Genomic DNA, 25,188 nt, shown 5'->3' with positions numbered 1-25,188 from the left:
TACACACAAAGCAAATACTTTTATTGGGAACTCATATAAAACCAACAACAACAGGCACACAATAGAAAAATAGTATATGTGCAAATGTCTTTGAGGTTATAGGGCAGATGTCCAAGCGATGAAACATCAACAGTTAAAGTGAATGTTTAGGCTAAAGAGATGTTTTTATAAAGAGGAAAAACTCCATATATAAAGGTTGGTATAAAGATGCACGCTGACGTATTGAAAACTAGCGGTCTATAAAAAGTCTAAAGTGTTTTTCCTTAAGGGTTGTTGCTGTTAGAAGTGCCATTCTGAACTAATGGAATCAGACAGTGAAAATTGAATTGGAGTACTCTGTTGATCCTTGCAGAAATGCATTAGATTTAGAACTAACTACATATTTAAACAGACTGCAGCAGACTAGTTAAAATGATGAATAAATTAGTTAATGAAATAGGGAAGTCATGGTTAATTATTCACTCGTGTTATCATTTGTTACTAAGAGAAATATCATGTTTTGTTAGAGCTATGTGCTTTGATTTCCCTGCTCCTCTTGTTGTCAATTGCATTAAGCAAACTTTATGAGGCATGTAAGAGAAACTGTAAGTTCAACAAGCCATTAAATCACTTAAGTGTCCTAACAGAGACATGCTGGTGTCCGTAAATATTGAGATATTTTCATTCTTCAGTTCTAGATGTGTATCTAACAATAATACTGATAAATACATTGAACAGTAGCTTATATCTACAGAACGTTCTGTTCTAAGTCTTACTTTAATTACTCATTTAGAAACCTAGTCACAGATCTCAACAACAATTTCAACTATATTGATATCTAGTACCAAAAACAGGTCTAAAAGAAGCTAGTCTTTTGGACAGTTCTTTATGGTTTTCCTCGTCACTATTTTAATCAAACAGGCTCCGTTCTATGAGCGAGAAACAAAGTAAGTTAGCCGATGGCTTTCAACTCTCAGGAAGCAAATGTGGAATGTGAATGCAAATATATTATTGTCATGCTACTTATCACCTCTAGTTTTTAGTACCATGAAAAACTGTCGAGTTGTGCAGCTTGGGAAGATTCCAGTAGAGAATTCTCTTCGACCTCATATTGGTGGTTTTGCCATGCAATGTTTGTCCAACTGCAGTGGTCAATCCTCCAGGAGCTTGGCTAGGTTCTGTCGCAGGTCGCTCAAATCGTAGATCTTGACGTCTAAAGTTTCAATGACCTTCTGCACAGCAATCTGTGCCCTGTTCTGGGAATCCTGGGACGAAGCTAAAGCGATTTCTGCTGTTTGCACTTGTTTCTCCAACTCGGAGTTCTTCACTTCCAGGTCCTAATGTCAAGACAAATAAACGTTCATCCTTGGGTCACTAAAACATAATCATATTTATACAGTGAATTCCGAAGCTAGTGAAAATACTTCTGTTGTACACACCTAGTAGTAAAGTTAATAAAGAAATGTACCTGCATCCTTTGACTGGCCTCTTCCTTTTCTTTCTCCAGCTCACTAAAATCTGGTTTCTTGCCCCGCAGAGTCTTTATTTCCTGTAACAACCATTTTTAAATAAGGAATATTCTTTACTAACTTGTTCATCTTACAAGTGAAATGAAAAAGGAGTTCTACTTTATTTTCAATGTAAATTCGTCAGATTTAAATGGGATGTTTTACATGGGCTGTTTGTATACATATAGCCTACACATTCACTGCAAGGCCAAAAAGTGTCGCTGTTTGGATTTAAATAGGCAAATGCTTAAAAGTATATGTTTGGATCATATTGTAGTGATTATTATGTTTCTATCATGTTACAGTATATGTTTGGCAACAGTTCTTCTAACCTTAATTGATGGATTGTGAAGCTTCATTTCTTAAAAGGCACACTACGTAATTTTTCACCACTAGAGGTCAATTATTCAAAAGAAAGGTGTAGCTTGATGACGCCTTGATTTCACGGAATCATAGGAGTTGTTGTCTTCACCTCTACAGCCGGTGGAGAATACGGGACTCTGCCAGAAATCATATTCATGGATGACCGGTAATGTATTAAAGATTTATTAACACGAAAGCCCTTGGAAAAATATAAAAAAAATGGTTGGGAGGGATCATGAAGATTCATTTGACAAGATCTTGATAAAAAAAATGTATGCGCTTCTTGATGGAAATAAATGTTGTCATGTTATTTCCATCAAGAGGTGCATACATTTTTGGTAAAGATCTTGTATTGACAATGCAAGAGGGTCAAGCACTCTGTGAAGTCTCCACCAGCACATCCCAAAGACTTTAAATGACTCAGAGGTGACAATTCATGTGTGAAAACAATTCTTCATGCTCCCTCATTACCATTCTTTCACAATTTGAGCCTGATGAATCTTGACATTGTCATCCTGGAATATGGCCATGATGTGTTTTCCTACATGGTTATTTAAGAAATGAAAAGCTACACACTCCATCAATTAGTGTTAGAAGAACTGTTGCCAAACATGCTAGAAAATACAACAATAATAACTACAATAATGATCCAATCATATTGAATCTATTGAATATAATGGGATCAATCTATTCCTGGTGTGTCACAATAAGTCATAAGCGTCCAGTGTAGACATGGTGGAATGTTGGACAATTCATGCTCTCAACTGTCGCAGCTTTCCTTACATAGCGGAGGGGGAGGGGCTATCAGACTTTAATGTTGAATGACAAAACCGTGTCAAATTCATGCACTACATGGTTGAGTACATAGTATAAGTTCATAGTGTATAGTGCATCATTTGGGACACGACTGGAGTTTCTTGCTGTGTAAGTTGGCACTGTTATTACATAATCTTTACCTCATCTTTAGCTTTGATAAGGGCCTCCATCTCTGCCACAGACTGTGCGAGCTCCTCATTCCCAGTCTCACTGGAAGCAGAAGCCCTGCTCTGAGCCTCCAGCTCTGCAACCTGAAATATGAAACCAACAGACCACAGCTATTCCAAGTTCTCCCATCAAACTCCGGTTGAACAATCGGTCCCCGACTGTATAAAATCTCAGAATGTACCACGTTGAACAATAAAAATCTAGTTTAAAACACATGCGCAAAGTTCTTAGAAATGTTCTCTTTTTATTCATGTTTGTTTCGAAAAACGTGCTTATAATCCATTTTAAGATATCCCTGTTACTGAGTAATATTAGTTAACAACATGTAATTATGCATAATTTAGGGTAAGATGGAGAAAGATGACCCTCCCCACCCCACTTTAATTTTTTCTCTTGACCATAGATGACAAAATCTCATCTCAGCACTTTTGATGAATGGCTACGCTATTTTAAATTTTGTCATTTCATCTGAATATCAACATTTGTGAGATTTAGTCAGTTGAAACAGTTTTGAGGTTAATTGGTCTAATTTTGTGTCTCTGGACAATAGTGATCTATGACATTTTGTGTGTATTTGTTAATGAAGGATCTGTGGACACATTCATGTTTTTAGATTTGTGGTGTAAAAGTTACATTTTTTTTATTTTGAAGTAAAAAGATAAAATTAGACCATTGGGGTAAGACTTTTACATTCTGTAAAAGTTTATCCAGGGAGGCTTCTTACCCCAGGTAGGGGGCCAACTTATAATTTTACATTTTTTTCTATAACTAAATTAGCAAATGTTTCTATTTATTTCCTTTAATAACAAACTGGCTGATGCATTATAAACATGCACATGCTAAACGTATATCTAAATATGTATATCTAAACAATTTAAAAGTAATATTAAAAGTACAATCCATACTATGAAAGTAAATGGAGTTCATCAACTGTTTGGTTACCCATATTATTCTAAATAACTTCTTTTGTGTTCAGAAGAAAAAAAAATTAATTCAGGTTTGGAACAACTTGAGGGCGAGTAAAAATGACGAAATGATTTTTGGGTGAACTATCCTTTTAATGTGTTCTCAGGTTTTTTGATCCCACTGAAAAATACAGACCCTTTCCAAAAAATTAGAATATCATGGAAAAGTTTATTTATTTCCATAATTCCATTCAAAACGTTAAACTTCCATAGATTATAGATTCAGGGCCCACAACTTAAACGATTTCAAGTATTTAGTTGTTTATTTGTACATAATTTGGGCTTCCAGCTCATAAAACCCACAAAAACAGGATTTCAAAAAATTAGAAGATTACATGAAATCACACAGTAATTACACAGTGATACCATGGTCATTGAACCAGGTTTTGGTTCTTTTGGCAGTGTGGGTAGGTGCAAATCCTTCTGGAAAATGAAGGAAGCATCTCCATAAAGCTTGTCTGCTGAAGGAAGCATGAAGTGCGTTGAGTGGACAGCACAGTGGACCAACACCAGCCGATGACATGGCTCCCCAAACCAACACAGACTGTGGAAACTTCACACTGGACTTCAAGCATCTTGGATTGTGTGCCTCTCCATTCTTCCTCCAGACTCTGGGACCTTGGTTTCCAAATGAGATGCAAAATTTGCTCTCATCAGAAAAGAGGATCCACTGTGCTTTATTAAATCCAGAGTCAACGCAGCCGTCTACCAGGACATTTTCAGAGCACTTCATGCTTCCTTCATTTTCCAGCAGGATTTGCACCTGCCCACACTGCCAAAAGAACCAAAACCTGGTTCAATGACCATGGTATCACTGTGTAATTACTGTGTGATTTCATGTAATATTCTAATTTATTGAAATCCTGTTTTCGTAGGTTTTATGAGCTGGAAGCCCAAATTATGTACAAATAAACAACTAAATACTTGAAATCGTTTAAGTTGTGGGCCCTGAATCTATAATCTATGGAAGTTTAACGTTTTGAATGGAATTATGGAAATAAATAAACTTTTCCATGATTTTTTTTGGACAATTTTTTGGAAAGGGTCTGTACACTACCCTCTCCAGGAGTCACTACCACACTTAACTTTCCACACAGCCATGGTTTCTGTGACTGAGCGTCTTTTCTTCAGAGGTTGTTATAATTCACAGGAAACACTGAACCCATGCTCACCCCTGAGGGAAAGTAAAGCAGGCCATCACTGCACTGGAGCTTTTAGCACTGTCACACTTCAAGAGCCATTTTTTTTCTGTTTGTGTTAGGGAGAAACTTAGCGGTCTCATTTTCCCCACGGTCATTTGTCTTCCCTCTGTTCCGGGCAATGAAGGCGTATTGTCTTTTCCTAAAAATATCCCTCCGCACGCTCTCCGAAGACCTGAACTATATACGTCATCTGGTTGATTTTTGCTTCAGTAGACCTTCAAAGTGTTGTGGAATCATTTATGTATGATTATGTAAAAACACTGCCAAAGACTGCCTGAGGGAAAATATTCAGTTTGCTTGAGCAACTGCTAAAACAAATTGTTTGCACATGAGAATGTTTAAATGTGGACGTTATCCTATGTGGTCCTTAAAAAGCAGCAGTGTGGAAAAACTCTTTCATCTGGAACCTCTTCTTGTATCTCCAAAAACTCTTATGAACATTTAATTTAACAACCAATATCGTTCCAAACCTGTATGACATTCTTCTGTGGAACAGAAAAAAAGATATTTAAAAAAATGTCCAGCACTATGGAAGTCAATGAGGTCCAAAAAGCATTGAACCCCACTGACTTTAAAAAACAATTTCTTCTTGAGTTCTGCAGACGAAATAAGTCATACAGGTTTGGATGACATGAGGTTGAGAAAATGATGACAGACCATTCATTTTTGGGTCCAAATAGAGTGACCAGACGTCCCATTTTCCCAGGGACAGTCTCGTATTTTAGCTCTATTTTTAGTGTCCCTACTTATTATGAAAAAATTATGTTTTGTCCCATATTTCTTCTTTCCTAAAATGTCTTTGCTAGGTGATCAGGAAAGCGAGTAGTAGTCTTCTATCACACAAGAACAGCCTAAACAAAGGTAGCCAATCTCGTCATAGTATGTTTTTGGAGAACAAAACTACCATCCAATCACAATTTGTTATCGATTAACTTGCAGTTATTGAAGGTGGAATATTAGAGGGCACGGAGGAGATCTGACGCAAAAGATGACAAAGAAGCATATGCGTACATTTAACCAGGATCTTCAAAGAGTTTATCAAATTTTTATGCGCAGTAAGTTGTGAAAAAAAGAACACACACCAGAAGCGCTCTTTCAGACAGCGCACAATCCTGAATTCAGTTCTCTTTGTATTTGTCCTATTTTTTTGTAGTTTGTTGCTTTGTTATTTTCTTAATATAACATAAAATAAGTTTTTGGTCACATTCACAAGACACTGCAAAAGACGCGAGGCACAAGCGTAACGGACATACACGTCTGTCTAGTGCGTGTTTACATTGTAGTGCAGTGGAATGGAAACATGTTTTGTGTGAACAGGCCTTAAGTGTGCTACACAAAGTTTCAGTGAATTTTTTGACAAGCGGAGTTGTGATAGATACTTTATGTGTACGTGGGGGGGGGGGTTGCCTGTCCATCCATCCCGAACTTTTTTCTGAAAACGACAGATCATTTAGCTAAAGACGACCCTTATTTTGGACTGTCAAAATGGTCTACATTGGGCACTATTCACTTGCATTTGATGGAGAAAACTCCTGGAATGTTTTCCTCCAAAACATTAATTTTGCTTCAACCGAGGGAAGAAAGTCATATACATCTAGGATGGCCTTGGGGTGAGTAAATAATCAGTAAACTTAAATTTTTGGGTGAACTGTTCCTTTAACATTCCTCACCTGCTCTCGGAGGCGATCTGTTTCTTCCTGATACTCGGCTAATTGTGTTTTCCAATGTTCAATGCTGCTGTTAGCTTCATGAAGAGCGGCTACAAGCTTAGCATTACTGTCCCGAAGAGAAAACAGCTCTGCCTCTGAGTTCCTCTCACATATCGACCTGTGAACAAACCAACATCTGGGTTCGGTTACTCAAGTCTTTCCTTCTGAAACCTGAGGCAAAGACACATTTCATCAAAGAATTTCAGTCCAATGGCAGCAGATGGTAAACATCGCATGGTTGAGTTCTGAAATGTAATTTCTTTTGTGTTGCCTTTATATTTTAAAAGATTACTAATGTCCCCCATCAAATTTTAGATTTAAAGGAGAATCATCTTATTATGCGAGATAACTTTTGCAGGTTGAGTTCCTGAATCTGTGGCTTTGGTATGTTTTCACCATCAGCATATTCAGTGTTGTGATTGTATGATGAAGTGATTCATGCTTGAATCTGTAAAACATTTGATGGTAAACTCACTGCCAATTACCCCAGAAAACTACTGAGGAGGAAGAGTACATCAGGCGGATTGATTAGATTCACGTGCATCTGAGTGAGATGGTTGTGGCTACACAGTAAATCAAGGAAAACAAACATGTGAAGCTACTGTACCCCATTACAAAATATGAGGCAAATTAAATGACAAAATACATCAATTTTAAAGTTTGACCCCCAATTAATGTTGGAATTAGACATTACAAACAGAGACAAGTGAGAGTAAAAGAAAGTGTGAGATTTGATGGTTATGAGGGATTTTGTCAGATCTGTATATTTTACCCCTCGGAAAGCATCTTCCTCATCTGTTCTTTTTCCATGCACTGCTCCATGTCAGCACTCTTGCTGCGAAACAACTTGTCCTCACTAGAGCCATTGACACCAAGCAGTGGAGGAGACTGACGGTCCACCGACAGCGCCTGTATTAGACACATGACAGGCAATAAAACAATATATAAAATCTCTCTATATATCTATATCTTTATCTATATATCTATATCTATATATATATATATATATATATATATATATATATATAAAAAATAAATAAAAGTTTGGGGTCAGTAAGATTTTTTTAATTAATATTTGTGTTTACCAGGGACACATTCAATTGATCAAAAGTGACAGTAAAGACATTTACACTGTTACAAAAAATAATCTTTCCAATAAATCGTTCTTTTGAACTAAAAAAATGAATCACAGTTTCCACAAAAATATTAAGCAATACAAAATAAAAACTAAATCAGCATATTAGAATGATTTCTGAAGGATCATGTGACACTGAAGACTGGCAGCCTGGAAATCCAGACCCAAATCAAGATTAAGGGTCTGGCATTTAGTATGAAAATCGCCCAACTCGAGGGGCGGCACCAAGCATGCATTTGAAAATCTCACTGCACGCAATTGGATAACACTATGACCAATCACAACAATACACGGGGTGACGTATCCAGAGCCCCATACGCTTAGCTGTCAGCGGAGCTAACTGGTAGATTAGACTCTTGTCGTATCCGGTAGGCAAAACAGCAAAAACGCCCTTCTTGTAAAGGAACGATTCGAGCGCCGCCTTCTGTTCCTCTTTTAGAGAAAAAGCCAAGTCTAACTCGTTCATTGTAGCGGCCAAAGCCGTTTCAAACAACTGGTATTCATCCATAGCCATCTTGCACTGTTTACTAATGACTTCGACATCGCAGCGCTGTCGTCATCTCACCTCTGGCTCGCCTATATCAGATACACCGATGTGATTGGTGCAGCTCGGTTACAAGGGCATAGTTAATGAGCATCATTACTCAATGCCAGAGCGACTCGCTGAGCAAATTCAAATTGTGCTCTCGCAAGAACTCTGAATTTCCAGGGTAGAAGACTGGAGTAATGATGCTGAAAACTCAGTTTTTTGCAATATAAATGAGTATATTTACAAGATATATGCAGTATTTATGAAATCTCTCCTCTTAAATCCCGCCATTGATTTGGTGCTTTACATTTAAAATGAACGACAGTCCCAGTGAGCTCACATTTTCAATCATATGGTAAGTTAGATAACTCATAAAATAACTTCTTTAAACAACACATTCTTAGTCTATTTGTTTGATGCAACTAAAAAAAAAAAAACTCTAAAAGAGTCTGCACATGTGAACCGGGCACGAGGCAACATATGCCGTTGATCTTTGATTCAAATTTGAAAGGACATCGGTTTATTTCAACCGGAACAGTACTTCAGAAAGAACTCGGCTATTTTGCACTGTACACTGTATAACAGCAAGCACAGCCTTGGTTTTTCAAACACGTACAGTGTTTCTGTGGAGCAATGCATGCTCGGCTCTCAGAAAAGCTTCTATAATTTAGCAATCTCAGATGCACTCCCCAAAGGAAGATGTTCTATTTCAAATCCGACCACTCAGGCCGATGACTTGTTTGCCTTCTCTATAGCGGTTCATGGCAGGCGTAGGGAGCTTGAGATGGAGCTCTCTGTGTGTTTAATAAATTTAAAGGAAGAGCAAGAGGATTCAGAGATGACAACTCCACTACATAGTCAAAGGCCCGGGTGCTCAATTCCTTCAATAATGTATCTTGCACATTTCTACGTTTTTAATGAGGGATCACATATTTACAGCATATTCCCCTTATCATGAGCCAGTGTTTTATTTGTATTTATTTTTTTGCTTCACAAACCAAATAAAATGACACTGAACTTTAGCAACACTATAAGAAATAGCTCAAATTAAACTACCACCATCTTCCCCTAAATATCCTTCCTTTTAAACAAGACGTTAGGGCAGGAATGTGTAGGACTTTATTTTAGTTTGTTTTTGTTTTGTTTTATTTTATTTTGTTTTATTTTTTGTTTGTTTAGCTTTTTAAAATATTTAAATTTAGCTTTAAATTTATTTTGTCTCAGGTTTAGTATTAGTACTTTTAGTACTTCAACATATTATAAGTTAGTTACTGAAACATTTTTAAGTTTTCTAAGTTCAAGTTTTTCCCAATTTACATTTTATTTTAGCTTTACTTCAATTAACAAAAACAATAACAACACTGAGTGGGAGGGAACTATATTATTCTAGACACTGTTTGATTGGACACAAATTTGGACACGCCCCTGAGTTCAAGATGATGTCACTAAGATGATTTTAGATTTTTTTTCTCTGGAAAAAGAGAGCAACACAACTCCAATTTTGATGTTATGAGATTTTGAAAAATGACTCCTATACAGATTGGGACAAAAACAGGAATATTGGTGCCTCCTGGGAAGCTTGTATTTACGAGGTAGGAAGTCGTGTTTACGACGTCAGGTGCGTTCTAGTCGCTTTCGTCAGAGTAAGATGGCGTTGTACCTTCTCTTAATTAACTACACAAAAATGCAGCAAGGTTTTTAACTCTATAATTCTAGAAAATAAAAACAAAGAATATGCATAACGTCTGTTTTGCTTTTTTCTGTTTTTAATTCATTTAAAAAAACTAAGATAACTATCATTACATATTATATTGTTATATTACAATGCTATTCTCATGTTTCTCACTGACACACCCTCAGCTCGTAAACATCGGGGCTTAAAGAAAATCCCAAGCTTCCCACTCATATTAATGAGATTTTGGCGTTCATGTGCGTTCAACTCATAAATACGATCTTTCCAACATGACTTGAATGCACCATATGTCATCTAGCATGGCAGGGTTTCATAACCAGGGCTTCCTGAGGGGTTTGAGGACCTCTATCACAAGAGCAGAATGAATGTGCAGTGGTGTGTCAGCTGCACAGGGGACACAGGTGTGTCATTGTGTGTGGAAACAGATGCAGACGGTAGTTTGGCAGCTTACCTGTGACAGCTGAGAGAGACAATCCCATCACCACAGAAGAGACATGGAGAGAAAGAAGATAGAGGCATTTAATTGATTAACATATCATTTAGTAAGAGGGCTGAATGTAGGTGATGCTTGCTAAGGAAAACCTTACTATTACTAACACTCATCCTTAACGGTTTGAACAAAAACATAAGTCTGCCAAGTTTTGCACAGGCAAGGACACACACTTTCTTGCAAAAGATTCAAAACAGTATGAGTATGAACAGTATGAATTTAATAACGTATGAGCCGTTATATAAACAGAATACTGGTTTTGGCCAGAAAGCTTTTAGAAGCAGACACACACATATAGATTCGGTGATCAAAGAGCACATCTATCTGTTTGACTTATTTATACTCTACCATTTTTCACCCCATCACCCCTGGTCTAAAGCAGCACCCCGAAAAAACACTTTATTAATTAATAAGGGCAGCATTATTCAGCACACACTGTTGCTGTTTTGAACTCTAAACACTCAGGTTTGATTAAATAATGAATATCTCTCAGTCAGCGGTCTGTTTCATACGCTCTACAGAGGCACGTTTGAACGCAAAAGAGCTTATGGGATAAAAGCCTGTCATGGCCATTAAACCACTACAGAATACTGTATATGGGCACACAACACAAAGCATACTGCAGTACTATTGGGATATTTTGGATTTTGAGATAATTTGAATGAAAATGAAGCATATTTTTCCAAATAATACTCACTACCATAATGTATCCAGACTTTTTTTTTCAGACATTTTTACATACACAAAAGTAAAGACTCATAACTCCAAAACTATAGCAAGGAGAGTCAAAAGGTAGGTATCGTTTGATAGAAAAATTTAAATTTGAGAAAAAATTAAAAATTCATTTAATTTGGACATGCTGAGAAACTGCTGAGAAAAGATCTATTTATATATTTATTTATATAAATGTACATTTATTTATATATTTATATAAAATATATTTATTTTTATTATAATTGTACATATCTTTCTTATATGACATGCTATAACTCAGGAAGGAAATAATGAAGGATTAAAAATTCTTTTTTGGTGAAGTTCCCCTACATGTACAGTAAGCTGCATTTTGTGGTGATGGCATAAAGTGATCAAAAGTTACAGCATTTGGAACCAAGGTAGCCTTTTTGTTTAGCCCTTGACACCCCCTAATGGGTATTTTTAAAATTGTTGTTTTTCCATGAAGAATATCTCGTGATCGACGCAATTTATTATGTTGATTTTGGACTCATTTCAATCTGTAACATCCACTGTAAGTAATGATGTGCCATTTTCGACTATATATGCAGGTTTCATGAAGTTACGACCGAAAACGACGTAGCATAAATGCTGCATCTGTATATTATTTACATATGGGTCTTCACGTACAAAAACTCACTCAAGTTTAGTAAAAAGCCCAAAACAATTATGCTTGTTGTATTCTATGCAGTGAGACCTTTCACATGACTATCTGATCTATATGATGTTTGACTTTTTCAGTACATAGTACAAAAAACGTATTTCATAAATTATGCAAATAAAAATGTATTTATCAGCAAATATAAATAAAATATATATAAATTTGAAAGTAAAATGCGCACGGCTGCACGGCATTCATAAGAGATTTAAAAGCGAGGTGGAAAGGATCCAACAGTGTCCAACAGTGTTTTTACCATGTGTCACTATATTGCTTTGTCTGATACAGATCTGTATTAGATCTGATCTGATCAGATCTGATTGATATGTACTAGGTATTTACACAGTAGCACCACAGTCAAACTGAATAGTTGTGATATGCTGTTCTTTCCTTTGCTTCGGCATTTGTGGGGTTAATGCGTTGGAATATCAGATATGGAAGAAAGCACGTACAGAATGCTGCTTTTGTTATCGTTTTGATCTAAGCCATTCCCTGTAAGAGACATCTTCTGTTTTTTCATCAGTGAGACATTACAACAGGTTTCATTTTATTTAAAACACAACATTGCAAATGACAAAATATACAAGTTTTTCACTTTATCGGAAAGGATGTGAATAGCTATAAATAGCCTATCAGAATGACATTAATATGGATGAGTCATCCTTTGTCAATTATAACCGTGGTAACTCCAAGTACTTATTTTAATATGCAAAACTGTGTTGTTACCCAACTATGTTACCCAATAATAGCAGTAGGGGTTTACTTCCAAGTCTTGAATACGGCACGCCTATCAAAACATCGAGTGTTCGAAAGAGAGGGTCAAAAACAGGATAGAAAATAGCTTACTTTTAAATTATGATGTTTTTTGATCTAAAAATTTAGATGACATTATAAGTGGACCTCAGATAACATTATAAATAAATAAAAAACATTATTTAGTTCAGTTCATTTAATTCAGCATAAATATATAATATATACACATTTAATATAATATAATACTATTTCTAATTTACGACTTTTGGTTTGGGGGTGAAATATTACGAAATATTGCAAGAACACTTTCTTGACTAAATTTACTGCACCTCTTATGGCAAACCAGTCAAACTGGATTGAGCGGTTTAATCAAAGAATAGATATTATATAAACTCATATTCTAATTGTATGTGTAAGAAGACTTTGATATGCTCTCAGGCTGCTATAAAGTAAATGGTCATGATAATTAAGGGCAGAGTGTGTCCACAAATGGTGAATGAAAAAGGTCAGCCAACTGTAAAGCAAAATGAACAGGGCATTTGAACTCCCCGGGTGACCGCACACACGGGGTTACATAACTTCACACGGGCTACAACCAGTGTCTCTGTGTCACCTCCAGGCATGTGAGGACATGCTTTGTAAGTCACACTTACTAAGAATAAAAAAAAACAATAAACACAGTAAACACTTCTCTTATGTGACTGATATTAAAATTGTGATGGCCGCATTAGCTATCAAAACACTAAAGGCCAGTTGATCCTCTGTGCTATTGTTAGAGTGGTTAATAGGATGGAATGAAATGCTCTGGCACGTTATCTGAATCGAGCAGCTGAGAAAGTATGACATGAGTTATTGCACGTCTAAATTTTAATCATCAAGTTATGCTACTGTGTCGTTTTCAGTCACCCTTCTAAAGGGTTCAAGATTAACTCAAGTTATTGTGTTTACCTGTGGAGCAGAGATGTTTAGGCCAGGACTCAACAGCTCAAACTTCTCCTGTGATTTGTCCCGGACGAGACGTGCAGCCTCCTTAAACTCTTTAAACTGCTCTGAGAACTGCACAGACAATTACAGTGACATGATTAAAAGTTTCATAGTGACATTTTTTGAGCATATATAGCAATAAGTTACAAGAGGCCATGCTATATTGTGAAGTTAAGTCAAGTCACCTTTAATATTTAGCGTTTTTTATATAATACAGATTGTTTCACAGCTGCTTTACAGTGGTTAACAGAAAACTAATGATGCAAACAGAATTCAATTCGGCTGTAAAGCAGCTGTAAAAAGACAATAGTACACAGTCATAATTCTGAAATCAGTTCAGTGTTGATTCAGTTTGGTTCAATAACTGTAAAGTTCTTCAATTAAGGAATGAGTTCAAATTAAGATATAACGTCATCATCCAGATCAGTTCAGTTCTCATCCAATGGTGTCAGTGCATTCAAATCAATAATTTTGTTGAATATTAATTGAATACAGATGCTGCTTAAAGACATGACAAGCAGTGGACCCCAAAATGTTCTCTACATCTCTCAAACTGTCACTTGTGTTACATAATCAATAAGAAATAAAATTATTAATGGTCAAATTTATATTGATAACTTTTTTTTGTTGGTTAGCTTAAAAGCCAAGTGGTTTAGCACCTCTAAAGGTAAGGTCATTAGCGAACATTAGCTCCTCACACAGAAGTCACTTTCAAACCATGCAGCTTTCTGTCAATGCGACGAATACGTGTGACCAACTTGTACCTGTTGCGAAATCTGCTGGCGGATACCTTTGCCTTCACATGAAATTTCCATCCCGACAACAAATTCGCAGAACATAGTATTCAGATAACTGATTAGCTTTCTATTTTAGCATACCTTAGTCACGCTTTATATACCTACTTTGTACATGCATAATAATAAAAAATTATTGTTCGGTACAATGTACTTATTGTGTTCATGTTATATTGCGAAACACTTTTGCTGCTATTGAGGTGAAACCTAGCAGGTTTGGTGTTATTAGGTTAGGGAAGGGTCAACACTCAACCGTGTAGTTATAGATGTCATTACAGAAAATAAATACAGCTGTAATAACATTATTATATACTACACTATGCCAGGACTTTTACGTGCTTTTCCCTAATCAGAAGTGACCTCGACGTGCGGGTTAGCGGTAGCATTAGCCATCAGGCAAGTGTTATTTAAATAAACTCCTGATGTACTTACAAACTTTCCAATGCCTCGTTTTATGAGTACAGAACCTATTTGTACTACTGTAGAAGTAGTACTGGGGTAATTTACGAGATACAGCCTAGAATCCATTAGCGTCTGCACTAAGCCATACGGCTGATATCTCTAAATAAGCTCTAACTTTAATAATGTTCGACCAAGGGAAAAAAGGCTTCTGGGGGGTGTTTGGCTTGAGGTCATGGTGCAAAGGACCCTAGGTTGATTTTACTCCGAACCATCCCTTTAAAGGTGCTCTAAGTGATGTCACACGTTTTTTATGCCAAAAATTTTTTTGTCACATCCAGCAAACATCTCCTCACTATCCGCTAGCCACCTGTCCCCTGAACACACTGTAAAAAAACGTGGTCTCTGTAGACAGCCCAGGCTCCACAACGGCAAGAAAAACAAACTGGCCCAGCCTGGACCACGAAACATAAACAGTGTTCCAGCCAATAACCGACAAGAATGATTTGGGGGTGGGGTTTGGGGGGTTAGTGCGTGTGCACATGAAGGGGGTTGTGGGGAGTGGAGGAGAGAGAAGCATGAAGAGGGAAGTTAGCTAGAGGAGAAATGTCCTAACAACGACTAACGTTAAAATGTTATATTCTTGAGAATTTTGATATGGCCGACACACGACCAAAGAGACGACGTTCCGATGAACAAATAACAAAAAATAGGGAAAAGGAGATGGAATGCGAAGTCCCGAATTTACATCGGAAAAGCGTTCAAAAGGTGGCGAGAACTCCGCCGGCAGAAGGGCTTCCAATCCGACAATCAGGTGGCTGGACAGGTGGGTAAATCCAGTTTGTTTTTTCTAAGTGGTTCAAGACTGTTTCAGGAAGTACGGAAGGGAGGGGGAGGGGACGGGATGAGGAGGAGGGAGGGTCGAGCTAGCCTCCGTTTTGTTTGACAATACTTCGAACGTCAAAAAGTAGTGACGTCACCCAACATCGCTTAGAGCACCTTTAACATTAACTTCTACAATATGCATTTACCTGCTGAAGCTGCTGCTCTGTGGCAAACCCAAGGCCATACACTGTGTTCGCCCTGCTGTCCGCCCACTGGCCAAACTTCTGTGACGTTTTCGTGAAGGTCATATTAGGTGTGATGGTACTGTTGATAATAGCCTGTAGTAGAGCAATTATCAAAAATATCACATTTTGATTAATAAAATCAAGATGCAAACATTAAACATTTTTATTGATAGTTGAATCACCTGTAGCCGAGGTCTCTCACCTTAGTGCCCCCTACGCTGATGATGCGATACACACTCCTGCCAGCATCATAGAAGAAGGAGACTGTGACGGCGTGTTTGCTGGCCGGAATCCAATTTCGTTTAGTGTCCGGGTCAATTTGGAAGACGTGTGCCTTCATGCTGAATAGTGGCTGCTCACTTTCAGGAGAAAAAAAAAACCTCTGCGTTATTTAATTCTACATTAGGATGCCATCTTTACTCTTGGGCTGATGTAGGTCGATATTATATGAGAAGTGTGATCACAGAAACAGCAGCACTTGGACTGAGAAGCACCTAATGCAAGGTTAAGAGTGGGACATCAAAGCCAGATCTGATTATGAAGCGGCACAGCCGTGCAAACAGGCTGAGAAAGGCCCTGCCTGAAACATCGCCACATCATCTTTTCATCAAATCAACATGAGATGATTATGGATGGATTAATCAAAGATATAAAACTTTAAAGATTGAAACTCATCTATTCACCATGCTCAGTAAATAATTATTTTCCTCTCTATTTCTCGGTTTTTCATTTTTTATGTTACATGCTTACTTTATCGAAATTGATGTTTTCTTTGATTATATAACTTCTCATGTTAATTATTTGTAGTTATTGGTTGTCTCCATCTGCTTTTCTGCTTGTTTGATTGTTATAAGGAGCAGACTGCTTGTCTCTTTGTCTGTCAACTGTTAGTATTATTTTGTGAAGCGACCTTGGGTTTTTGAAAGGCGCTATAAAAAATAAACATTATTATTATTATTATTATTATTATTATATTTCTGTCCTGTGAGAATGGCTAAAACTGCAGACTGTTCAACACTGATAGATAAAGGAACATGAAGTATGGACTGACATGGAATAGTGGATAAAACCTGAGTCCGCTAACCAGATGGTTGCTGGTTTGCGCCCAGCAAGGAGATCAGCATTATGCCCTTGAACACATCAATAGAAGTGTCTGCTGAAGGACTACTTACCACAATATGTAATCCAGCAATTTTTACAATTCAGTCCAAACCAAACACAATATGATATGTGAACGCAACGCACTACCATTCAAAAGTTTGGGTTGTTAATATTTTTTTATGTTGAAAGAAGGCTCTTATGCTCACCAAGACTGCATTTATTTGAGAACAAATATAATAAAAAAGAGTTATATTGTGAAATACTATTACAATTAAAATAACTGTTTTATATTTAATTCCTGTAATGGTAAAGCTGAGCTTTTCGCATCATTACTCCAGTCTTCAGTGTCACATGATCCTTTTAAAATCATTCTAATATGCTGATTTGGTGCTCATGAAACATTTCTTATTATTATCAATGTTGAAAACAGTTGTGCTGCTTGATATTTTGTGGAAACTGTGATTTAAAAAAAATTCAGGATTCTTTGATGAATAGAAAGTATTAAAGAACCGTATTTCCTTGAAATAGAAATCTTATGCATTGCGCATTAAACTGAACACCCATAATAAGTGGTGTTTGAGTTCACACATACTTGCATATGTTTCAGGTCTTATGAATTGTGTTCTTATGGATTTTGGAAACCAAGACCTCAAAAAAATGTCCTGTTGCTTGTGATTTACAGTGAGGAGATACACTACTGGTAAAAAGTTTGGGGTTATTATTATTTTTATTTTTTTAAGAAATCAGAACTTCTATTTAGGAAGGGCACAATAAATTGATCAAAAGTTACAGAAAGACATTTATAAATGTTACCTAAACAACATTGGACCCCATATTAACTTTCACTATATGGACGAATATATTCACTTGTTCTTTAGTTTCTGCAGAAGAAAGTGAACTATCCCTTTAAAATCACTAGATTCACATCGCTCTCTGATGTGCCCTCTTGACCCTCTCCCTGTCAGCCAGGAGTCCACTGCCAAAAAGTAATGGTCTGATTCTAATGGCAAATCAGTGAGTAATCTTTCATCGAATTTTACCCATCAGTACAGCGAGAAGATCAGATTCATATCAGGCTTCGCTCTGGCACATCAGCCCTTTCCATACAATGCTGAAGGTCACACCTGTGTCAATAGCGTTGTGGGTCCATAGCAAATTCTGGGTCCATCAATCTTTCCTGAATTAAACCTCCAGAGGCCAAAGTGACATTTTGGTAATGCTTAATCACTCTGGCATTCTGGGAAGGTTATCTAGGACAGAACACCTCCGGAAAAGGCGGTGCAGGTGCTCCATGCAGAAACTGTTTATCAAGCACTTCTGTTGCACAGTATGATATATAAACGAAATGATATATCCAACTTCTACAGTAATTTCAGACCACAGCCAAGGACTTCATTCAGAGACTGAGCCTCCTGGATTGTTCCCAAGACTCCATAGAATATTTTTATGCTTCTAAGATCAGATAAGATCCCAATCATATCCTGCAAATACTGAAACTAGGAACCGCAGAACACACAATAAACAGGATGGAAAGAGACAAGTCTTTCTATTAAGGAGACGTCACCTGCTGAGTAATAGCACGCTGTTCTAATATTTCACATCTGATTTATGTGATGGTCTGACCCAATTACCAGGAAATCTCCAATAGCGCCAAATACAGAGTGCCATTTTGAGCCCATCTGAGAACAGCCAATCTCAGTTTATTTTTCTCGCCTGAACAGAAACGGAGTATTTAAATCCATGTCAATAAAGCCAGCCGGTCATGCACCTTCAGTGTACTTGCATGAAACGAATGCGTTATGCTTCATAAGCATATTTATCTAAATGCAATATGAGGTCAAACAAGATTGCATGGCAAAGACTTTTTCAACAAGATGTTGGGAAAGACAAGCAAACAATCCAATTTTATTTTCTCAATTTTCAAATTGACCACACACATAAAGCTCAAATATAGGGGAGACGGGAGAGTGGGGTAAGATGAGCCATTTATTTTAATAATGTGGTCCTCAAGATAAGAGAAAATTAGGCAGAAGTACAATGAGAGTATCTAAAGTATCTATCATTTTAAATGATCAGAATACATCTATTAGAAAGAGTTCTAAAATATGGCTTCTTAAAAAAAAGTGTTCCTGTGGCTCAATTTACCCCAGGTTATGGGTAAGTTGATCTGAGTCAGAGGGTAAGTTACACCATCTGGTTTCGCTGACCATCTAACTGAATCTAGGCCTAAATCAAACAAAGTAAAATTGTAAAGATAATTTACCTCTTTAATAATCAAATTTCCTTTTACAAATAATTAGGCTATATTCTTTTCTTTAAGCTAACTTTAATTACATAAAACCAACCAAATGAAGTTGAAATTTCAATATCTTTAATTGTTTGTATTTCTGAAACAATATGTTGAACACCAAAGTTATATCATTCCCAAAAAGAGTCAAAACTGAGAGTTTGTGGAGTAAAATTAAATAAAAACGTACTTGGTTACTAACATAACCTCGGTTCCCTGAGATAACGGGAACGAGTATTGCATCGCTAGACCCGATGGGGAAAAACTCCTTTTTCTCTGAATATTGAAGGCTAATTGAATCATGCAGTGAAACTGCACAAGCCTATAGAGTGCCGAAGTGATGACGTCATTTTGTAGGACAACCCGGAAGTTAGCGGCGCATGGGTTCCCTCGATCGAAAAGCAATGCATTTTCCCCATAGACTTTTGGAAAATCGCAAAAAATAAGATCTGTGTTCAACAAAGAGTTGTGACCCTAACACGTTTTGTCTATCAAGATAATCTTTACAAGCTAATCCAAAATTTATACATTTTGAAGCCTAAATAAAGCCGTCAGATATAAAATGCTAACAGTAGGCTATAAACGGACTACAGCACACCAGCAGACCATGGTCGCGGATCAACGTCATCATCAAGCTTCTTCAAACTTTATTTAAAAAACACGCTCGCTCATTATGATCTGCGCTGTGTATGAACCTATTTTTACAGTCTATGGTATGAACACTTATCCACTTTTTCATGAGAAATATTGCCCATTCGTTTTTTCCAAAAATGTTAGAAACTAATTTTGTTTATGCGTGCCTCTCTGAGATTTTTTTTTATCTTTTTTTAATGTTTTATTTATTCGTTTATTATTTTGTTAGTTTATATAAACCTTAATATTATTTTCTTTGTGATTAAGATTATTATGCCTGATCATTGTGCCCCAAATAAACTTTAAAGATTATCTTTCACTGTATTATGTTTGATTGTATGTTTGCATACCATTTGCTAATTCGCCAGGAAAAAACGCGCTTTCTCAGAAGCACTAACGTTATGGCCGTATCAATTTCCAGTCCTTTTTCTTAGACGATAGAAAAACCATAGATCGAGGAGAGAACCACTATAAATCTGGACATGAACAGTGCAGCTTAGATGCTGGTTTACTTGCCGGTATTGTAAGGGCCAGCATGAGGGACAAGGTTAATCGAGTCTTGATAAGTAAAACTAGGGAGAGATAGAGGAGTTATAATAGTGTTCTATGTATTTAAGATAACTATACAAATAATCTCTGAACAAGCATAACACAGTTAAATTGCAAACATTTAATATAATAGTTGTATATAATTATATATGTTGAATTTAAAGAGAATTGTCCAATAGCAAATGCTTATTATAATATATTATAATTAAACCATATATGTTCCCTAAATAAACCACATATACTAATTTTGTTAACATTTTCTAACGTTATATATTTTTACCTGGTAATCCACAAGCCCCAATGTGAGAGCCAGTGTAGTAAATTTTATCTCACATTCACATTACTGTGAGCTGACTGGAGTGTAGTTACAATAGTATACAAGTAGTATACAATAGTTTAACATTTAATTTGTGTGTAAGACAGGCAACTTACAGTGCATTAAGGCTATACATATCAGCGTGTTCTCTGGGAATTGTCCACGTTTATATAGCACATTAAATATAGTTAACATTTACTACTAAAATAACAAAGATTAATATCATTGTTACCTAATGCCTTAACTACCGGTAATGCTGTTTACAAATACAATCATATTATTATAAGTGGGTAAAAGCCAAGTTCACAAATATCAGGGTGCAGGACCCACCCTTTCTATAATTATATCCAAACAAGTTACAATAAAAGTCAATAAACCAGGTATTATTTTGAATATTTTAATTAAACATTTCTCAACATAACGTTAGCCTTTAATAAAACTGCAGCGGATCTAATCTATTAAACAGTGGCAAAGTAAACAAGCTTTTAGATATTTTAAGAGAAAGACAAAAGGTATTTTAGCTGTTGATTTGGTTATGAAAAACGCTTATTCTTGCTACTGCTAGCCTTTTTTACTCCATCTGGCACGAACCCAGAGTCTCCGCTGGGTAACATCGGACGGAAAATGGTCAAACGAGATTTCATTCGATGACTTGTGGTTGCATCTCGGGACAAAACAAAAATAACGTTATGTATATTAACTGAAAGGTAAACTTCTAAGACCGTGAAGCTGAAACGCGGGCTCGTGAGAGATTTCATGTTTGTCATGATGACGTCTAAAGTCCCCGCCAAAGGATGTAGTCCCTTTTAGCAACTTGTTAGCAACCACCGTTTTTAAGACACAATAAAGTAAAAAAAAAATCACAAGCAGGTTATAACTGGTGTGTTTTATGTCATAGATCAAAACGTGAAAATATTTAGAGGCTTTGTTAACCACAGACCTTATTTCAGGTGATTTAGCAAAAACCCATTCAAAAAACCCATAGACTTTAGGGCGAGGGAACCGGTAGTGCTAAAATGCTAACTCACTTCCGCGTTTTGGCCTACAAAGTGACGTCATAACTTCGGCACTCTATAGCAGTGCAGCAGATCTGCACAAACCTATGGCGTTGCAGCAGAACTGTGCAAACCAACCGGTGCGCAACCCGCCGAACCAGGCACTGCAGCCCGCCAGAATGGGCGGAGTATCCATATAACGGCTCGTCTTGCCATAGGATTCAGATTAACTCGACTGAAGCGACGAACGCCTAGTCGTGTAGCATAACAGCAATGCCAGCTACGCAATAATCGTTCCCGTTATCTCAGGGAACTGAAGTTACGTTTGTAACTGAGTACATTCCCTATCAATATGGTTCACTCGTATTGCGTCGCTAGACACAACGGGAACACAATCCAATCACACCGTGCTATAATTGCAGAACAACAATCTAAGACACTTGGGGATCAAGGCCTTAAAGGCAGTAGGGCTAAGTAAGAGTGAGGTACTCGCCTGAGACTAAAGGGCCCAGAACATCAGGTCGAAACCTAAAGGGAAAGGCTTGGTCAGTACATCAGTGCATGTCCTCCACACCGAATAAACAAATTAATGGGTTGAGCTCACTTGGAGGTCAAAGCCCAAATAAATAGACAGGACTCTTGCTTGTAGTGCAGGAAAATACGAGTTGTAAAACCTGGCAAAGGTGGACAGTGAGGATCTGCCAGCCGCAGCAAAGATGTCACCAATGGATACTCCACTGGACCACGCCCAGGAAGAGGCCATGCCATGCATGGTGGAGTGTGCTCTTACACTGATGGGTCACTGAAGGCCCATTGAAGTGTAAGCCAACGCAATGGTATCCACTATCCAGCGAGATAATCTTTGCTTCGTGACCGGATGCCCTTTGGTGCGGCCTCCGAAGCAAACAAAGATCTGTTCTGACTGTCTAAATTGGGCAGAGCGCTTTATATATACTCTTAAGGCCTGGACATGGCAGAGTGTAATTCTTGCTCATCTTCCGAAACGGGAAGAGCAGAGTAATGACCTGTGCTCTGAACGGAGTAGAGAGCACTTAGGCACATAGCCATGTCTTGGTTTAAGAACGACATTACAGTCGTTAGGCCCAAACTCATGGCAAGATGCGCTCACGGAGAGCGCTTGCAAGTCACCAACTCGCTTGACCGATGCTAGTGCTAGCAGGTCTTTAGCAAAACGGGCCGTAGCTCAGCCAACAGCAGCGGCTCGAAGGGAGGTCCTTTGAGGGACCCTGAGGACCTTCGACAGGTCCCATGTTGGAATGGTAAGGGGACGAGGCGGGTTCAGCCTTCTGACCCCCTTCAGAAAATGAACAACTAGGTTGTTCCTGCCTAGAGACTTGCCAGCCACAGGAGCGTGGCATGCTGTTATGGCCGCAACATAGACTTTGAGCGTGGAAAGGGTGCGTCCCTTGTCCATCAGTTCCTGTAGAAATGACAGTACCAACAGCATGTCACAGGATGGCCAGGGAGCTGCTGCTAGCAGTTGCATCAACTGCATCATCTCGGGGAGCTATGGCTGGTTCCGCCAGAGAGGGGACACCAGAAGGACTGTCCTCCCTGATCCGTTTGATGACCTGATGGAGCAGAGCAATATTCTTCTGTCCTTTGAGAAGAAGGCTACCTACTCTGAACAACGCTGTGAGCTGCTGAATCGTCAGAACGCGTTCTGAGCCTGGCCTGCATCTGGGCCGAATCGAGAACTGCTCCCAGAAAGGCGATTTGCTGGCTGGAAGACAGTGAGCTCATGGCTAAGTTGATCCTGAATCACAGGCATTTCAAATGGCTGAGGAGCAAGGATCTGTTAATATTTAACTCTAGATCCGCTGCACTGCTATAGGCTTGTGCAGTTTCACTGCGTGATTTAATAAGGCTTCAATATTCAGAGAAAAAGGAGTTTTTCCCCATCGCATCATGCAATACAAATGAACTGTATCGATAGGGAACTGAATTAGAATGAATGAAGTTTAGCAAAGGTTCCTGGCATGGTGGTTTTTCTGCAATGTCGAAACATGTTAGGCGCACTGGTCATCTTACCCCACTCTCCCCTAACCTTTACCTAAGTTATTGTAGGAAGAATTATCAAACAAATGTTTTTCTTTCATTTATGTGAAATATGTTTTAAGCAATAACTACAAATCAATATTTTGTTTATGTGGATGTAATGAATGAATGGAGATTTCCAGCATGCATCACACGAAAACTGTTGTGTCTCACTGAAAGATCCATTTATGACATTCTGATTAAAAAAAAAAAACACTCTAAATTTTATTTAACATACACATGAACTAATTGTTCACAATAAGATTATTTAGATTCAGTTAGCTCTGATAAGAATTCCAATTTCATGTCGACATAAAGCAATTCACATGAAATTCACATAAAAATGGATGACCATCAACAATTTCCAAACCTTCTTTTAAACAAGCCATGTGTTGAGAAATGTATTTATATATAGGCCTATACACACACACACATATATATTATACACACATATATGTGTACGTGTGTCTTGTTCATGAATAGTGCCAAATAATCATCTGGTTTCAGGCTTTCAAGGATATTCTTTTCAGTCATGCAAAAAGATTGAAAAGGGTAAGATGCTTCTGGCGTTCCACAATTTAATTTGAACGAGTGCAAAGCTCATAAGAAAACTGTAAAATCTGGAGATGACGACATTTACAATGTCACATGCATAAATTTACTCATACAATAGCTTGTCTGTGCGCGCATAATTACACAGTAATGAAACAATAAATACTATTTAAAAAAGGCATTCTGATGGGGAAAAAAGAGGACATCTTACCATAAAACAGAGCTGAGAGGCTGCGTCTCAAAATCCAGTGAGCTGCCTCACTGTAACTAGTAAACGGCATTTTGGGGAATTGCTGGCACGTGCATCATTCTGGGCATGACTTTAAGCATTTTTCAGCAAACTCGGAACGCGTCTTGTGATGCCTAAAATGATGTCTAGTTAGACAGCGCAGTAGATTCTGAAACAGCCGGAATGTGAGCTCGCGCTCGCCCCTTTTCCAAACTTACGCCGTCCAAAATATGATCCAAACTAAAGTTGCACGGAATTTACAACTGTCACACACTGGTAAGTGTTAACTCTACTTTTTTTAAAATATGTAACGTACGATGTTCAAGACAAATCGTCGTCGCTTTTCTGAAATTTGTAGTAAAAACTGTTAGGAGAAGGAACTCACCCCATTTGCACAGAAGTAAATAAGTGAATTTCGACCACTCCAGCTTTCTTTCCCAACTGATCCACGGAGGACCGGTTTCAGTCCGGTATGTCCTGTTTATATGGCGACAACCAGACAGCAATGTAAGTGTCAAAAC

At 37.6% G+C, this 25,188-nt stretch overlaps 1 protein-coding gene across 1 annotated transcript; it reads right to left on the bottom strand.

Moving 5' to 3' along the window:
• homer3b (homer scaffold protein 3b) lies at positions 1-25,188 on the bottom strand. The gene is made up of 9 exons (XM_084101204.1): positions 25,053-25,188; positions 16,150-16,306; positions 15,909-16,040; positions 13,649-13,756; positions 7,483-7,619; positions 6,672-6,828; positions 2,807-2,917; positions 1,448-1,528; positions 1-1,316 (listed from the first exon to the last, which is right to left on the bottom strand). Exons 1-9 carry the CDS (start codon positions 25,055-25,057, stop codon positions 1,131-1,133), a joined length of 1,074 nt encoding a protein of 357 aa, XP_083957330.1. The 5' UTR covers positions 25,058-25,188; the 3' UTR covers positions 1-1,130.

The sequence above is a fragment of the Abramis brama genome (genome assembly GCF_963993115.1).
Source record: "Abramis brama genome assembly, chromosome: 23".
Taxonomy (NCBI): domain Eukaryota; kingdom Metazoa; phylum Chordata; class Actinopteri; order Cypriniformes; family Leuciscidae; genus Abramis; species Abramis brama.
The sequence above is the reverse complement of the archived record's forward strand: the minus strand, read 5'-3'. Positions and strand labels throughout refer to the sequence as shown.